General features: G+C 40.1%; 1 protein-coding gene across 3 annotated transcripts in view; it reads left to right on the top strand.

The window, feature by feature from the left end:
- Nucleotides 1-19,053, top strand: part of WDPCP (WD repeat containing planar cell polarity effector) — a 249,369-nt gene that overhangs the window by 25,147 nt on the left and 205,169 nt on the right. For all 3 annotated transcript variants that reach the window (XM_075203892.1, XM_075203891.1, XM_075203890.1), the window contains exons 2-4: nucleotides 4,992-5,052; nucleotides 11,324-11,368; nucleotides 12,295-12,345. In XM_075203892.1, coding sequence (XP_075059993.1) covers nucleotides 4,992-5,052; nucleotides 11,324-11,368; nucleotides 12,295-12,345 — 157 coding nt within the window. The remainder of the gene's footprint in view (nucleotides 1-4,991; nucleotides 5,053-11,323; nucleotides 11,369-12,294; nucleotides 12,346-19,053) is intronic.

Genomic DNA, 19,053 nt, shown 5'->3' with positions numbered 1-19,053 from the left:
TGGACCTGTGGAGGAAGTGGGCTTGTATACGGTGGTAGGCAGAGGCAGATTTAGACCTCTTGGGGCCCTAGGCAAGATACTGGTTTGGGGCCCCCCTCCCTGAAACCATCCATAGCACTATATTTTTTTTAGCATAATATATATTAATTTTTAACACCTACTAGCAAACAATGTTCTACTAAAAAATATTAACTTTGTAAATTCTTACCTAAAACAGTTATCAAATAATGTGGTACAAAATTATTTCATAGCTTTAAATACCTGCAAACAATGTTAAGTTTGCACTTTGTTTGATATAAGGCATTTAAAGCTAAGAAATTGTTAACCCAAACTTTTTTGACTGGAGAGTAGACATTATTACAATAATTATATATTAATAAAAGGCGTTGTTTTCAATAATCTTTTACAATGATTTCATTACTCACGTTTGCTGATGAAAAAAACGCTTATTTCACTCCCTGCTGGCTGCTGCTATTACTGGTCTAACTCTGCTCAGTCTACGTCGATCCTCCGTATGATGTCACTTCACTCCCTGCACGGCAGGTGCAAGCACACTGAGTCTGTGCAAGATGTCACAGCTTCCTCCTACAAAACAAATACATTTTGGCAAATTAGTTTGGTGAGCAGTATAGAAGAGAAAAATATGTCCACCCCTTCATCACGCTGTGCCCTACTTCATCATAACTTTTATCACTTTTGCTCCTCCTTCACACTGTTTCCCCTTTAGTACTCTGTACCCCCTTCATCATCACACTCTGTCCTCCATCATGCTTTTGCCCTTTCACCATCACACTGTGCCCTCCATTATTGTTCCTCCCCTTCTGTTTCTCCTCACACTGTGCCCTCCATTATTGTTCCTCCCCTTCTGTTTCTCCTCACACTGTGCCCTCCATTATTGTTCCTCCCCTTCTGTTTCCCCTCACACTGTGCCCTCCATTATTGTTGCTCCCCTTCTGTTTCCCCTCACACTGTGCCCTCCATTATTGTTGCTCCCCTTCTGTTTCCCCTCACATTGTGCCCTTCATTATGTGTTCCTCCCCTTCTGTTTCCCCTCACACTGTGCCCTCCATTATGTGTTCCTTCCCTTCTCCTGTTCTGTCCCCTTTATCATAGTATGCCATTGTTGTGTCTACCCTCCGTTACTTTACCTTCCTTCCTTTTGCTTTCTCCTCTTCTGTTTTCTTCTTTTCTCCTCTTTTGTTGTTGTCTGTCTCGCGCAGCTCCTCTCTGCCTCTTGCTGAGTCCTCACTGAATATGACGTCGGGCGTGATGATGTCACACTCTACATTCAGTGGAACGCAACGCAGCAGAGAGGAGGGGGGAAGACTGCCGGTGCGATGATCAGGTGATTTATTTATTTATTTTTCCCCTCGCCGGTGGACAAGCGGCAGTGTGGGATAGCAGGCAGAGAGCATTGTCTCACTTGGTGCCCCTCCGCCCTTTCTGTCGGCCCTGGGGACCGTTGGGCAACCTAGGCACCTGCCTAGGGCCCGACGGTAAATCCGGCCCTGGTGGTAGGCTATACCACCACCTCTCCTACTGCCTTCATTGTAAAACTATCACATTCCATTCACTTACATTTTTCATACCGCCACTGCTAAATTTCCACTTCCACTGATCTGAACAAGGTGTTATCTCTGTCAAGGAACCTATATGGTTTCAGGTAGCCACACACTGTGTTATCACTGGCAGTGTTGGCAAACTGAAGTGCAAGCTCAAACAAGATGCATATTTTGAAGTCTCTCAAAGTTTTAAAAGGGTGTTCTCTAATTTCTTACTAGTGGGACACAACCCTGTCCTTTTGAATTGGAAAGCCTTTAAAACATTATACAATTTATGTTCTGTATTGACATTTTTTTATGTTAAATTGTCCCTGAGCCAATGGCGGTAAGGGAAGATTGATTGCTACTTCCTAATAAACATTGCTGTGTGAATGCACCTGTTGCTGTGTTTGCTTACTTTACAGTGTCTATAAAATTCTGCTTGCAATTGAACCTCTGCCCTGCGATTCCTACTGCTAAGCCTCAAGGCTATTGGAGCAGGTGCTGTGGTTTGCCTGTCTCCCCGCTCTCCTGCTTGTGTCTATTGTTCTATATTGTGAACTCTCTCTGTTAGTAAGATCAGCTGCAATGAATTCCCAGCAGTCCCCTGGCCTCAGTAAGGCCTGCTAATACATTAGAGGCTGTTGGTGCATTTTGTGACATTGCCCTTGTCTCCAGCCTATATTGAACTGTGTTGTTATTCTTTTTTTCGTTGCCGTTGCGCCATCTGCCTTAATATTAGTCATAGTTTTGATCTCAGTCATTGTCACACTTATCGTCAGTCTGTCCTAGTCTCTTCCAGATCAGTCTGTCTTGTGTATCCTCTAATTCTGTCTTGTTGTTTATCAGCCCTGACTTGGGCTACTTGATTTGCCTGCATGTTGTGCTTCCAGTCCTGGTCCTGTCACACTCGACTGCACAAGCAACATGAAACTACAGTGGGCTAGGTTACACCTGGGCTGCATCTGCTTACCCAAAGGGGTGTGCCTAGGGGAAAGGGTCCATGGGCCCATGGGCATGCCGAGTTTGGGAATTGTTATCCAGCAGTGGTTTGGGAGTCCGTTACTTCTCTTTACCTAGTCCCTGTCTTGCCAGTTAAGCGTCACTGTGCCTGTATTGACTTCTATCTGACTATCTCTCCTCTTGATTCTTGACCCTGTCCTGTCTACTGACATGAGGTTTCTACATATCCAATCTGTTTGATTAATCTAGTTCTCACTTATCTCCTCTGTTATTAATAAACAGTGCCCTGCTGATCATTAAAGTTATTAGAAATATTCCAATAAAAAGGTTCCTTGCATTTCCTCTAGTGTGTTGACAAAGAAATTGACTGTGTTTTTATAACGGTAAATGTACGTTCACCGTGGTTGCTTCAATATTTTCAATTATATGACACCTAATTATCTACAGTATTCCATCTCACCTGGTTTCCCTGACACTATAGGAGATTGAGAGCGGTATACTGAATGGAGAGCCTACAAACAATTATTCGCTTTCACCTTACTGGTGCTCCTAGGCATCGTCCTAATGCTGACCGCATATGCTGTAATACTGCAACATATATGGTCCCAAAACAAAAGCAAAACACTAATGGTTACATTAATACCTTAATATAAAATATATTATTGGCAGAATATATGTATAAAGACAAGTATTGAATTACTTATACAATTAAAGTTTTTTTTTATAATACCTAAAATATCTCATGCAAAATGTATAAAAATATTCAAAATCTACATAATTTGTGTGATTACACATTACGTTGATAAAAGAGGCAAAAAAGATAGAAAATTGAGGTCATCATTTTAAAGTCAGGTTAAATTTTAATGTTTAAGCGAAATATAGTCCAAATATTGTTAGGAGTTCATAAAACCGAGTATAGCTATAAAAGAAAGTGACCTCCAATGAGGAACTGTTGGTAACTCCGAAACAAATCACCAGGTTGTTTCTTGTAATTGTCACCAGACAGCGCATGGCATGTGTATTGTGGTATAGGCTCACATTGGGAACTTGAATAGACGTATTACAAATATTCACCGCTTTGTCACTACTTCAATAGTACTTTAGATATATACATGCCGCAGAGCTTTTGCCTCTCGATAAAACTTCATGTACTGCTTTGCGTTGTACTGATCATCTCCCTACATGTTTTATCATGACTTCTGTTGCAGACCTTACCTAACATAGTTCAGTTATGATTATGAAATCTTTATTTGTATTAAAAATTCATTTTGATAACAAATAAACATAAATCTAGTGCGTTTATATTGGAGTGGTAGTAAGCTGTATTTTATCATAATTTGTATGCAAACATCAAGGGAATGTCTTTAAATACAACTTTTAGTAGTTGTTTTTTTGTTGTAAATGTTCAAATATGAATCCCCCATGTATGAGTCTGCCAAATCACACTGTGTATTTTGAAAGGTATGATTACTTTTTTCATAAACTAGATTGTCCTATTTGGGCCTGAGTCATTAAGGAGAACAAATCGTAAAAAATGAGTAACTTTGCCACTGGACAAAACCATGTTGCATTGGAGGGTAGGTAAATTTAAAATGTGGGGACAGATTTATAGTTTGGGTAGGGCATGTCCTAGACCAACTTTAAATTTCAGTGTAAAAGTAAAGTTATCAAGTATTTGTGTGCTACATGAAAAAACAGCCAGTATTTAGCTTATGTGCAAAATAATAAACTAATTTGCACCCCTTGCATTGTAACATGGTTTGTCCTGGAGAACATTTACTCCTTTTTTTTGCCTTACTTTACTTAATGACTCAGGCCCATTCATGTTTAATGCAAATAAAGTAATATATTGAAGAAAAGGTGGATGTGACAGCCATGGGATTAACTGGAGCTATAGGCTTCCCTGGGTACCTGCCACAATTTTTCTGTTTATAGTCCTTCATTGTAAAGACCATGACTGCACCTGGTTCATTTGAGAGCCTTCTTATGATGCATTGGTCGTGTACAAGATGGTCCGTGTGGAGATGCTGATGTGAGATTTCTGTAGTAATAGCACAATGCTGTGATCAGAGCTAGGACACCTTCTCTAGGCCAACAAGTATAGAGTTCAATTAGTCATCATCCCACAGTAAATGAACAGTTATTGTGCTTAACCATGTACGATTGCTAGCAGTATGACTAAAAATTACAAACATGCCCATCTGAGAAGCAGTTTTATGATTTTTGACAGTGGCACCAACATCATTCAGTAGAAAGGTTGTATACATTTTTCTTCTGGTACATGCCAAAGTGTAGGTGGTGAAGAATTATTATTATTTTTTTATTATTTTTTTTTGGTATGTCTTTCGGAACTGTTATCTGTTTGTTGGCACTGGTGACAATAGTACCTGACATTGAAAGATCAGTAGAGTGTGATTGCTGGTAATTGGTACCATTAATTTGCACATGTTGTTCTTTTCTTTGACCAGACCTATTTTTCTTTCACAGATGTCATTCTGCCTGACTGAGTTGTACCTGTGGTCTCTGAAGAATACCTTGCATGTTGGAGGTAAATGTGTTTTATTGAAGTTCTTTTTTGTAATAACTGTGGAACCCTAGTGCTACTGAAAAGGCTTGTAATGTATTAGTTTTGCAATGTGTTACAGTTATCTTTTGAAAAGTAAAGAGTTTCAAATTTTAGCAACTAACTGGTCGCTCTTAATCCTTACAAAAGAGTTATTCTCACTACAGTATTATTTTCTCTCCAGGAAATGTGAGCTATTACTTGAAATCATTGTAAGAAATTTTCAGATTTGTCAGTTTTTATTGTTTTGTTCTTTTCCTTTTAAAATGTGCTTTACATAGAATAAAATGACATTAATATGGTTATAATATGAATGGAAAAAAAAATGACAAATGAAGCTCCTACAATATTACACCCTTCATTGGAGAGTCTCTGTTTGATGCTTGGGTCCGGTTGGCAGTGTTGGAATGTTATATCTAATAATACGTTAGGTCTAGGAAAGTATAGCAGACTACTACACTACTATCTAACGCATCATAATCCCTGGACAATTGTTAAAGGATAATTCTACCTAGAGAAAGTGATACACCTTTTATTATTACCAGATGGGCACTGCAGAATATTTAGTACTATTAACTGGAGCACAGTGTTGGTTAGCTGACACCTGTCAGACTAGATTTGAAATCCCTATAAGGTTTCTCTCCTATTAATAATAAAAAAAAGTGATTGGGCTAGTTGCTCTATAGGTTGGGTTATCCTTTCATTACAATTGTATTAAAGGTGTTCTGTTATATGTTAATATAACAGTATTTTATGAATCACAACTTGTATAGTATACAGAATAAGAAGAGAAATGTAAATTATATACAGTGTAAATATCCAAAAATTACATGGAGAAAGCCATGGAGTTTACTGGAGCTATAGGTTTCCCTAAGCACCCGCCCCAATCTTTCTTGTTATAATCTTCCATTGTAATGAGTGTGACTGCCCCAGTACATAAAGAAATAAAAAGAAAGCCCTACATATGATCCATTCATTGGTCATGTACAAGTTGGTGACAGTGTGTAGTTGCTGATGTGAGATTTGTATCTTAATAGCACAATACTGTATGTCAGAAGTAGGTCACTGAACTACTGTACGCCCACCTTTTCTCCAGCAGTTACTGAGCTACTAGAGCTGTTACTAGAACTACTGTACACCCACCTTCTCTCCACCAGTTACTGAACTACTAGAGCTACTACTAGAACTACTGTACGCCCACCTTCTCTCCAGCAGTTACTGAACTACTAGAGCTACTACTAGAACTACTGTACACCTACCTTCTCTCCAGCAGTTAACTACTAGAGCTGCTACTAGAACTACTGTACACCTACCTTCTCTCCAGCAGTTACTGAACTACTAGAGCTGCTACTAGAACTACTGTACACCTACCTTCTCTCCAGCAGTTACTGAACTACTAGAGCTACTACTAGAACTACTGTATGCCCACCTTCTCTCCAGCAGTTACTGAACTACTAGAGCTACTACTAGAACTACTGTACACCTACCTTCTCTCCAGCAGTTACTGAACTACTAGAGCTGCTACTAGAACTACTGTACACCTACCTTCTCTCCAGCAGTTACTGAACTACTAGAGCTGCTACTAGAACTACTGTACACCTACCTTCTCTCCAGCAGTTACTGAACTACTAGAGCTACTACTAGAACTACTGTATGCCCACCTTCTCTCCAGCAGTTACTGAACTACTAGAGCTACTACTAGAACTACTGTATGCCCATCTTCTCTCCAGCAGTTACTGAACTACTAGAGCTGCTACTAGAACTACTGTACGCCCACCTTCTCTCCAGCAGTCATTGAACTACTAGAGCTACTACTAGAACTAGTGTACGCCCACCTTCTCTCCAGCAGTTACTGAACTACTAGAGCTACTACTAGAACTACTGTATGCCCATCTTCTCTCCAGCAGTTACTGAGCTACTAGAGCTACTACTAGAACTACTGTACACCCACCTTCTCTCCAGCAGTTACTGAGCTACTAGAGCTACTACTAGAACTACTGTACGCCCACTTCTCTCCAGCAGTTACTGAACTACTAGAGCTGCTACTAGAACTACTGTACGCCCACTTCTCTCCAGCAGTTACTGAACTACTAGAGCTACTACTAGAACTACTGTATGCCCACCTTCTCTCCAGCAGTTACTGAACTACTAGAGCTACTACTAGAACTACTGTACGCCCAACTTCTCTCCAGCAGTTACTGAGCTACTAGAACTACTACTAGAACTACTGTACACCCACCTTCTCTCCGGCAGTTACTGAACTACTAGAGCTACTACTAGAACTACTATACGCCCACCTTCTCTCCAGCAGTTACTGAACTACTAGAGCTACTACTAGAACTACTGTACACCTACCTTCTCTCCAGGAGTTACTGAACTACTAGAGCTGCTACTAGAACTACTGTACACCTACCTTCTCTCCAGCAGTTACTGAACTACTAGAGCTGCTACTAGAACTACTGTACACCTACCTTCTCTCCAGCAGTTACTGAACTACTAGAGCTACTACTAGAACTACTGTATGCCCACCTTCTCTCCAGCAGTTACTGAACTACTAGAGCTCCTACTAGAACTACTGTACACCTACCTTCTCTCCAGCAGTTACTGAACTACTAGAGCTGCTACTAGAACTACTGTACACCTACCTTCTCTCCAGCAGTTACTGAACTACTAGAGCTGCTACTAGAACTACTGTACACCTACCTTCTCTCCAGCAGTTACTGAACTACTAGAGCTACTACTAGAACTACTGTATGCCCACCTTCTCTCCAGCAGTTACTGAACTACTAGAGCTACTACTAGAACTACTGTATGCCCATCTTCTCTCCAGCAGTTACTGAACTACTAGAGCTGCTACTAGAACTACTGTACGCCCACCTTCTCTCCAGCAGTCACTGAACTACTAGAGCTACTACTAGAACTAGTGTACGCCCACCTTCTCTCCAGCAGTTACTGAACTACTAGAGCTACTACTAGAACTACTGTATGCCCATCTTCTCTCCAGCAGTTACTGAGCTACTAGAGCTACTACTAGAACTACTGTACGCCCACTTCTCTCCAGCAGTTACTGAACTACTAGAGCTGCTACTAGAACTACTGTACGCCCACTTCTCCAGCAGTTACTGAACTACTAGAGCTACTACTAGAACTACTGTATGCCCACCTTCTCTCCAGCAGTTACTGAACTACTAGAGCTACTACTAGAACTACTGTACGCCCAACTTCTCTCCAGCAGTTACTGAGCTACTAGAACTACTACTAGAACTACTGTACACCCACCTTCTCTCCGGCAGTTACTGAACTACTAGAGCTACTACTAGAACTACTATACGCCCACCTTCTCTCCAGCAGTTACTGAGCTACTAGAGCTACTACTAGAACTAGTGTACACCCACCTTCTCTCCAGCAGTTACTGAACTACTAGAGCTACTACTAGGACTACTGTATGCCCACCTTCTCTCCAGCAGTTACTGAACTACTAGAGCTACTACTAGAACTACTGTACGCCCACCTTCTCTCCAGCAGTTACTGAACTACTAGAGCTACTACTAGAACTACTGTACACCCACCTTCTCTCCAGCAGTTACTGAACTACTAGAACTACTACTAGAACTACTGTACACCCACCTTCTCTCCAGCAGTTACTGAACTACTAGAGCTACTACTAGAACTACTATACGCCCACCTTCTCTCCAGCAGTTACTGAGCTACTAGAGCTGCTACTAGAACTACTGTACGCCCACCTTCTCTCCAGCAGTTACTGAACTACTAGAGCTACTACTAGAACTACTATATGCCCACCTTCTCTCCAGCAGTTACTGAGCTACTAGATAAGCATTTAGGTCAGAACAGAAATACTTAAGTTGTTTGCAAAAATAATACACATAAATTCAAGGGAAAATAATATTTTTATATATTTCTGTCAAAGAACAATTTACAGCTATCATTAAGAGGAATAAGATCAAACAAAATAAATTAACAATATGTACAAAAATTGTCACGCTGTGCCCCTTCACGATGACGCTGTGCCCCTTCACGATGACGCTGTGCCCCTTCATTATCATACTGCCGCTTCATTATACTGTGCCCCTTCACGATCACACTGTCGCTTCATTATCTCGTGCCCCTTGAAGATCACGCTGTGCTCCTTGACGATCACACTGTTGCTTCATTATTCTGTGCCCCTTGACAATCACGCTGTGCCCCTTCACAACACTGCCTCGTCATGCTTGCAGTGTGACTCTACACTATCACACTGTACCCCTTCATGCTCACACTTCGCTTTCCTTCATTCTTTTGCCCCTCCATCGTTGTTTCCTATCGCCATTTCCCCTCCATTCCTTTATTTACCTTACTTGGCCTTCATTCTATGGTCTTCTTTCTTCTGGCTCCTCTCTGTGCCACTCCTCACTGAATGACGTCACACTCGAAATTCAGTGAGAAGGGAAGAGGGAGGACGACGTTGGTCCCCAGGCGCCGCTGGATTGGTAAGTATTTTTTTTCCCCCTGGCCGGGCACCCCTTTGACAGTGCCACGGCATTCCAGGGACCAGGAGCGCACACCTTGGAAACCGCTGCTGTACGCTATGATAGCAACAGGTTTTCCGCTAATTTCTTGTAGGGTTACATCATCACAGTTATCAGTTACTATGTATATTTTATTTCGCTAATTGCCCCATGTCTAATTAAAAAGAGTTTGCATTTTAACGAACACTCTATTATTGTTCATGTTTATAGAAGCCTGTCGTTGGCAATGTTCTTTAGCTAATTTTCGATATTATTTAATTTTACCTCAGCAGAAAGTCAGAATGGCAATTTTAAGTGCATCAAAGATTATTCAATAAGTAAAAACATCTAGGAACATTCACAGATATATTTGCAGAAACTGACGACCTCTGACAGTAGAAGATGTTAAGTGTATGTGTTCTTCGTATCTAGTTTAGTGCAAGCTCTTCTTGTCTGTCACTTTTCATTTTTGGCTGTGAGTGGCTTCTACTGTGCTCTTCAGAGTTTTCCAGACAAGGCGCATGGTGTACATATAAAAGACATGCTTCCTGGAATTGCAGCCTTATCTCAAATAACTTTAGTTCTACTCATGTAAGAACGGCCTGCAGTTTAATTTTAGTGGACCTTTAATTTCTTTGTGCAAATATAAGTTTAAAGGCAATGCCTCACCGTTTTAAATATTAGTTTCAATTGGTTTAAAAGGGTGCTTTGCAAATTATTTATATTTTCTGCTGCCTTCTGGCTGAAAATAATTAATTTGAAGTGAACCTGTACTAGGAAAATTAAGCGACTTTTCCTTAATAACCTACTGAAAGCAGAGTGTGTGTATTCCTATTTTCCTTGACATGTCACACAGTTATCTCATCATTGGATACACATATTAATTCCCTTTTTCAGATTATATTATGGGCAGCTTAATATTTTCCATGACATGTTTGGAAGTGTTGAGAAAACCTACAAAAACAAAAAAAACATTTGGTTTGAATTATGCTTTGTTAGCACCTTGAATTTGGAATGTTTTCAAGCAGCTTGTTAGCATATCGTTAAAATAAAAAAAATAATTGTTCCTAAAACTGAATGGTTGCTGTGCCATTCATGGCCTACAGTGTTCCCTCTTCAGGTCAGCAGCTTACAACATGTCCAAAATTGTGTGATCGCACAGGAGCCATAATGTTATTAATTCATTTATGCATACAATATACCTGGTGGGAAGTGATAGTAGTGTGTTATACAGTTAAAGGGATTATTTGTGATTTTTTTTGCTTTTAAAGATTGCATTTGTCAGCAACAACCCTTTTTTTCAAGTTGTAGCATTTTCACGAAAAGGCTGTTCCACTGAACAGTCAGGATATGTATCCCTCATTTATTTAATATAATTGAATTTAAGACACCCACAACCATAAATACACCACATTGCTGCAAGACCGGTTATTGGTACGGCCCTAAACCACTGCGGTAACATCAACTACATGCTGAGCGAATCCGCAACCTTTCCAGCAGAGATCAATTGTTAATTTATTGTTAAATTAAAATCAGACTAGGAAGATACCGGGAACAATTTCTTACATTGTTGTTGCGAGTTCAGAAGAAGTATTGATGTGGAAAGAGAGTTTAATGGCATTTGCTAGAGAGCTGTGTTAAACCAATTGAGTGTGGCTGATATGCAGCGCAGAGCAGTTTATTGCATGTCTGGCTGAAATCAAGTGTTCTCAGCGCTCGGGAGAAATGATTCTTCTCTCTTTTTAAACTAGATGAAGATCCTGGAGTGCATCATTACCACGAAAAGAAGGAGCCAGGTAATGTAAATATTTGTTACTCTTCTGTGTTATCTTTGCCAAGTGTGTGGCTAATGTGTGCTTCAAATAAAACCAGTGGAGTATAAATAATGTATCGGAGAATAAATATTTGTTTGTTACACTGTAAACCGTCAAACTGACAAGTAATCCTGGTGTTTTATTCATTGAATGGCTTCAGCCAGGGAGTGTGTTGCCTATGTATAGCACTTCACATTAGTGTACACAGCCCTTGGAAACACAAGGCCCCTAACTGCAGGGCTGGTCGTATGACAGAAAGGCAAAGCTGGGCTCATTTGAGTTTCACTCTTGCTGTTTGTGAGTTTTAGAACTAGTTGCGCAATGTTGATGACATGCCAGTTCTCATCCTGAAGTCAAACATTCATTTTTTTTATTTATTTTTTTGTAGATGGTCTCTTCTCTGCCAGTAGAGGGCATTACACACTCATGAGTACGCTTCAGTCTTTGCGTCCTACATCTGTAGCTGGTATCTGAAATAGGCATTTCAGAAGTAAATGATCAATTTTCTTTATCTGATTAATTTGGTTAATCCTAGAAGTTTCACAAAGGGCCAAAAGGTCCCTACGGCTAAAGTTGCTCCTTGTTCCAGGCCGGAGCTGAGCAGAGTTTTGTGTGGGCATCCCTTGTCCTGTGTTTGCATCCACTAAGGTCTTGATGACAGACTGGCTCTGGATTCAGTTGCAGATCATTTTCTTGCGTGATGAGATTGGAAACTTGGAATACAGACTGTCCTGCTGGGAAACTTAAACTCTTCTGCCTTCTCAATTTATTCAGAGATCACTTAGTACGTCATCATCTTTTAGCAGTTTTTTTTAGATATACTACTTCACTAATACACTGTATGATTAAAATGAAGTATCTGTTGTTCCCAATGGTGTCAGTGACTTTATCCTGTTGTTTCCTTCTAGCCCTTTACCCAGAGTATGGATTCCTGGAGGAGAAGCAGCACCTTTCTGAATGTAAGGATGCCAGATAAACCATTGTATCTGCAGTTTGTCAGTGTTCTATACCTGCATTAGTTTCTTAGGCAAGATATTCATTATATCCCATTTCACCCTCTTTTGGGGGACAGCCCCTCCTTTGCGATTCCTCTTTTTCTGTAATGTTCTTTTATAGATTTTAATGTTTAGATTCCTCATCGACTTGCACTTTACTGATCCGAGCTAGTTGTTGGTTTGGTTGACCTTGGATACTGTAGTTTTGCATTTATACTGTTTATGTAATTAAGCCCCTTTTGTGTCTGCTTGTCTACTAAAGTGTGTTCAAGTCGATGAATCTAGTTGGTTTGTGTGTTTAATCCACAAAGATTCCGTTGTCAATAAAAGTTGCTCTTCGACTCTTTCAATATTTGGACCTGCATCACCTAGACCAGGGGTAGGCAACTTGCGGCTCTCCAGGTGTTGTGAAACTACAAATCCCAGCATGCTTTGCCACCTATCTGCTGGTTATCTACTGGCAAAGCATGCTGGGACTTGTAGTTTCTCAAATACCTGGAGAGCCACAGGTTGCCTACCCCTGACCTAGACCACAAAGTTGGTTCATGCTTCTCGACAGTACTGCTGTGGCCTAACTGTGTAGTAGGAGTATTACTGCTATTATTATTCTTTATCTTTTATTTATATAGAGCCAATCATATTGTCCAGCGTTCTACAGAGGATATATTATTCACATCATTCCCTGCCCAAGAAGAGCTTACAATCTAAATTCCCTACCAGACACACATACCCACAGACTAGGGTATATTTGTCAGAAGCTAATTAACCTACGGTTATCTATCCCTTTTTCAAATATTTGGCTAACAGAAATGTTTTACAACAAAGCACATCTAAAGATTTATATCTAAACTATAGGATATTTGTAAATTTAACTCTATGATCAGTCTGCTCCTTTCTGTTATCTAAGTAGACCCATGGTGGTATGCTGTATTGATAATAGGCAAATAAGGGTATAACATTAAGACTGTACAATTGTAATGCTTCATTCTAAAAATAATTAAGCTTAACCATGTAAAAAATAAAGTGACACAAACAAGAAGCAAAATATATCTTACCAACTTGAGAGTAGAGTAGAGCCCCTAGTAAGATGTATCAGCTGACACTCTTGGCTGAGCAGTGTAAGTGAACAGTCTGCCCTACCCCTTAGGATGCACAGTTCCCACCATAACATGTCGTTCTCTTACAAAAGATTTTCTTCTTTTTCTTGTTTTACCGCTGAGTTACTACACTCCTGCTTTAATCTTTCCTTTAATGGAGAGTCCAAACTCCTTGGGTATGGCAATAAGGCTTGAACAATCTTGTACTATATTTTTATCACACTGTTCAGTCTATCAAGGAAAGCACAGAAAACAAATTGCACCAGCCACAGCTAAGAAAAGCCTGTTCATTTTGCTGTTTTTGTTTCTGTGGTTCATATAGTGTATTCTCTTTACATGTCTACAACTATTCAGAAAATCCTTTGAGAGTTGTGTGAGTTGTATATATTGTGTGTGTGGTTACCTGGATTAAAATTTTGTGTTGCTTACTTTATGATCTGTCCTGTTTATGTTTAAGACAAAGCCACTATTTGACATTAACATACATATATCAAAAGGCTGCGTACTACTGAACTGAATAATATACTTGAAAGAACGGAAGTTTTTTTTTATCAAAATACTCCTTTGTAGCAGGTTGCTATATGAGAAGGGAAGTGCTGCTTTAAATAAAACAGGCAGACAAAATGTATAGCTTGGCACACTTGTTTTACAGAAATATGCGGATTAGTTGATTCATCGTACACAGTCCAGAGATGATGATGAAACTCAAATGACTGCAGTATAGCTGAAAGGATAACCACCTAAAACGAAAAATATAGTATTGGGTTGAGGACAAGGAGTTAGAAAAAAGATTGAGTGCTCACCTGCTTGCTGTACTTTGTTCCTTTTAAGCACCCAGATTCCCTGCCACACATCAGTCTTCCCGCTCAGCTTGTTTGTAACAAACCAGACTGTTGTGAACTTTACATTCAAGAGATTAATGAATAGGAAATTTGAGGGCGAGGGGCTGAGCAACAGTTTGGCTTGTTTCAGACAGGATAAGGAAAGTGGAGGATGGCATAAGTCTGATTAGGACCATCGGAGGATACAAGGAATGAAGTATGGCTGCCAAGTAAGCGCTCATGTTTTTTTAATTTGTTTTATTTTTATTCTTGGTGCTCCACCCAGAAGAAGTAGCAAATAGACATGTGTCCTTTTAATTTACTGGATTTAATGGACCAGTAAACTTAAAGTTCAGGTAGTGTTACTTAAGTTTCCATGTTACATACAAGCATGGCCAAAAGTTTTGAGAATGACACAAATATTGGTTTTCACAACGTTTGCTGCTTCTTTGTTTTTAGACCTTTTTGTCAGATGTTGCTATGGTATACTTAAGTAAAATTACAAGCATTTCATAAGCGTAAATGGCTTTTATTGACAATTACATTAAGTTTATGCAAAGAGTCAATATTTGTAGTGTTGACCCTTCTTTTTGAAGACCTCTGCAATTCGCCCTGGCATGCTATCAATCAACTTCTAAGCCACATACTGACTGATGTCTGCCCATTTGTCAGAATTTGTGGGTTTTTGTTTGTCCACCCGCCTCTGGAGAATTGACCACAAGTTCTCAATGGGATTAAGGTCTCTGGAGTTTCATAGCTATGGACCCAAAATTTAGATGTTTTGATCCCCGAGCAACTTAGTTATCACTTTTGCCTTGTGGCAAGGTGCTCTGCCTTGTGGCAAGGTGCTCCACCATGCTGGAAAAGGCATCGTTCGTCACCAAACTGTTCTTGAATGGTTGGGAGAAGTTGCTCTTGGAGGATGTTTTGGTACCATTGTTTATTCATGGCTGTGTTCTTAGGCAAAATTGTGAGTGAGCCCACTCCCTTGGCTGAGAAGCAACCCAACACATGAATGGTCTCAGGAGGCTTTACTGTTGGCATGACACAGGACTGATGGTAGCGCTCACCTTTCCTTCTGTGGACAAGCGTTTTTCCAGATGCCCCAAATAATACGAAAGGGGATTCATCAGAGAAAATGACTTTACCCCAGTCCTCAGCAGTCCAATCAGAATATCAGTGTGTCCCTGATGTTTTTCCTGCAGAGAAGTGGCTACTTTGCTGGCCTTCTTGACACCAGGCCATCCTCCAAAAGTCTTCGCCTCACTGTGCTTGCAGATGCACTTACACCTGTCTGCTACTATTCCTGAGCAAGCTCTGCACTGGTGGTGCCCCGATCCTGCAGCTGCATCAACTTTAGGAGTCTATCCTGGGACTTGCTGCTCGTTCTTGGGCGCCGTGAAGTCTTCTTCACAACTATTGAACCTCTCTCCTTGACGTTCTTGATTATCCGATAAATGTTTGATTTAGGTGCAATCTTATTAGCAGCAATATCCTTGCCTGTGAAGCCCTTTTTGTGCAAAGCAATGAACAGAGGAAGAACAATAATTTCAAGCACCACCCTCATTTTAAAGCTTCCAGTCTGTTATTCTAACTCAATCAGCATGACAGAGTGATCTCCAGCCTAGTCCTCATCAACACTCATACCTGTGTTAACGAGAGATTCACTGACCTGAGGTGGTCTTTTTGTGGCAGGGCTGAAATGCAGTGGAAACGTTGTTTTTGGGATAAAGTTCATTGTCATGGCAAAGAGGGACTTTGAAATTAATTGCAATTCATCTGATCACTCTTCATGACATTCTGGAGTATATGCAAATTGTCATCATAAAAACTGAGGCAGCAGATTTTGTGAAAAATAATATTTGTGTCGTCATTCTCAAAACATTTGGTCATGACTGTACACAGTGACAGCTTGCCAATATTCATGAGAATGCCGCCTACCACTCCACTAGGAGTGATATTGCTAATGACTTAATGGGCTACATCTTTATGTATATTCATATGGTCCACATAATGGCTGCCTCCACTCTGTGTAGGCATCAGGTACACTTTCAATAATGCATAGGAATCTTACTACATATAAGTAACAAGTAATAAGTAACAATGTTGAAGCTTGTCAGAAGAGGTTATTTGAGATTAGACTTTTTGTGGAAACCACACTGCATGTCTACATATGTGTCTTTTGTTAGGACACAGCGGAAGGGAGACACATTGTGGATAATTACATTAGAACATCATTTATCACTTGACTAGTTATCATTGACATTTACAATTTCAAATATTTCACTTTTTTTTATTGTATGTGAACATTTACATGCTGTGGTTAGGTTTATTGCTGCTACCTTGGTAATCTTTTGATAGGTTTTTGGCTTTTACATGAAACTGCGAAATTTGTACAACAAATGCCTGCCCGATGCAGGGGTGTACAATCAACTCTAGTACCCAGACATACAAGACTCAGTCACCTCACCAGCAATGTGTACTAAGACTCTGTAGTACTTTGTTATAGGACAGGTGATTGTTGACAGTCCCCTTCTGTCGACTTTTTCTCCCAGTGTAACACAGAGTTTATGGCCTGATCACATTTTGAGGCAACACAAGATTTTAATAGGATTATGCACACCCAAAACCAGTAGTGAACAACTACCTGAATATTTGAAGCACACAAAGATATGTGACTTATGGTTTCAATCCAGCATACACTATATGGACAAAAGTATTTGGCCACACCTGTCAATTATTTCATTGAGGTGTTTCAATCAGACCCGTTGCCAGAGGTGTATAAAGTCAAGCACCTAACCATGCAGTCTCCATTAGCAAACATTTATGATACAAAATGTGTCATTCTAAAGCACTTAGTGACTTCAAGTGTGGTACTGTGATAGGATGCCATCTTCATGAAATTTCATCCCTGCTGGATATTCCACGGTCAACTGTAAGTGATATTATTAGAAAGTGGAAGTGCAAAAACTGCGGGCACAGTGTGAATGGAATGGTTTTCCATGGCCGAGCAGCTGCATCCAAGCTTCACATAGCCAAGACCAATGTCAAGCGTGGGATGGAGCGGTATAAAGCACACAGACTCTGGACTGTGGAGCGGTGGAAACGTTTTCTGTGGAGTGACGAATCATGCTTCTTTTTTTGGCAGTCAGATGGCCAAGTCGGGTTTGGCGAAAGCTGGAGAACGTTGCCTGTCTGACGACTGCATTATGCCAAATGTGTAGCTTGGCATAATGCCAAGGAGGGATAATAGTATGGGGCTGTTTTCAGGGTTTGGGCTATGTCCCTAATCTCCAATGAAGGGCAATCTTAATGCTTCAGCATACCAAGTCGTTTTGGACAATGCTACTCTTCCAACTTTGTGGCAGCAGTTTTGGAAAGGCCGTTTTCTATTCCAACATGACTGGCTGGCACAGAGCCCTGACCTCAACCCCATCGAGCACCTTTGGGATGAACTGGAATGGAGATTGCGAGCCAGGCCTTCTCGTCCAACATCAGTGCCTGACCTCATAAATGCTCTACAGAATGAATGGGCACAAATTCCCACAGAAACATTCCAACATCTTGTCGAAAGCCTTCCAAGAAGAGTGGCAGATGTTATCGCTGCATAAGGGGGACCAGCTCCATATTAAACTATATGTATTTGAATACAATGTCATTACAGTCCCTGTTAATGTGATGGTCCCAATACTTTTGTCCATATAGTGTATATGGAGAATTGGCAAAGTTAACTTATTGTAGCAGAGTTTAATATCCTTGTTATTTATTTGTATTAGTAAATGTTAAAATGTGTATGAATATTAGACCAAATTCTAGTTTTGGTTTACCATTCCTTTTAGATACTGAGAACTCAGGAATGGAAACTTTCTGTCAGTTGTGAGAGATGTTTTTATTGTTTCCACATTGATTTATGAGCAGTCCAGGACCAGGTTGCAAATAAGCCCTAAACCACAATCTTCTTACCACCATGCTTCACAGTAGGGTTGAGGTTCTTTTGTTGGGATTAAAGTTTTTGTGTTCACTGAACACTTAAAATCTCAAAGTTTCATCCCAGAGGTAGATTCAGTGGCTGGCAATGTGCCGCGCAGACATCACCGCATTGCCAACCATTACGGTAAGAATCTTCACTCATTTTTCTGCGTCTTCTTCCAGAGACACATTACACTGATTTAAATCTTCCTCTTCGTGTCTTCTGTTCACAGACCATTCCTCCAATAGTGAGACATACGACAATGTTCTTTATGGAAAGCTCATTGGTATCCTTCCATGTTTTTTGGTTTTTGTGGTGATTGATGCCTCAAATTCCTGGTCGTCACCTCATTTATTGATCTATCAAATCACAAATTAGGTTGAAATGGTGCATAAATAAACCTGAAGAGTTAGAAACATTATGAACCACTGTATCTAAACAACTCACTGTTTTAGTTCATTCTATTACACTTTTTCCAAGTGAGAGCTGTTTTTTTCTCATTTTGTTACAACTGAAAGGCTTGCTCTTGGCAGTGCACGGTTTTCTACAGTACATGTTTTCTGTTATGTCTTTCTGCCTTTACTAGTGGCTGCAGAGCATTCATCTTATACTGATCCGCTTACAAAAAAGTTATGTAAAATACTAAATCTATTTTAATCCTGAGAAAACCAGATAAGACTGCATCATATTGTTGTATTAATGTGTTGCTCTCCTTATATGCTGGCACATAGGGTGTTAAAAAAAACCCATATTTTATTACTTTCTTTTATAATTAATGTTGGAG

Source organism: Mixophyes fleayi, chromosome 3, assembly GCF_038048845.1.
Source record: "Mixophyes fleayi isolate aMixFle1 chromosome 3, aMixFle1.hap1, whole genome shotgun sequence".
NCBI lineage: Eukaryota > Metazoa > Chordata > Amphibia > Anura > Limnodynastidae > Mixophyes > Mixophyes fleayi.
The sequence above is the reverse complement of the archived record's forward strand: the minus strand, read 5'-3'. Positions and strand labels throughout refer to the sequence as shown.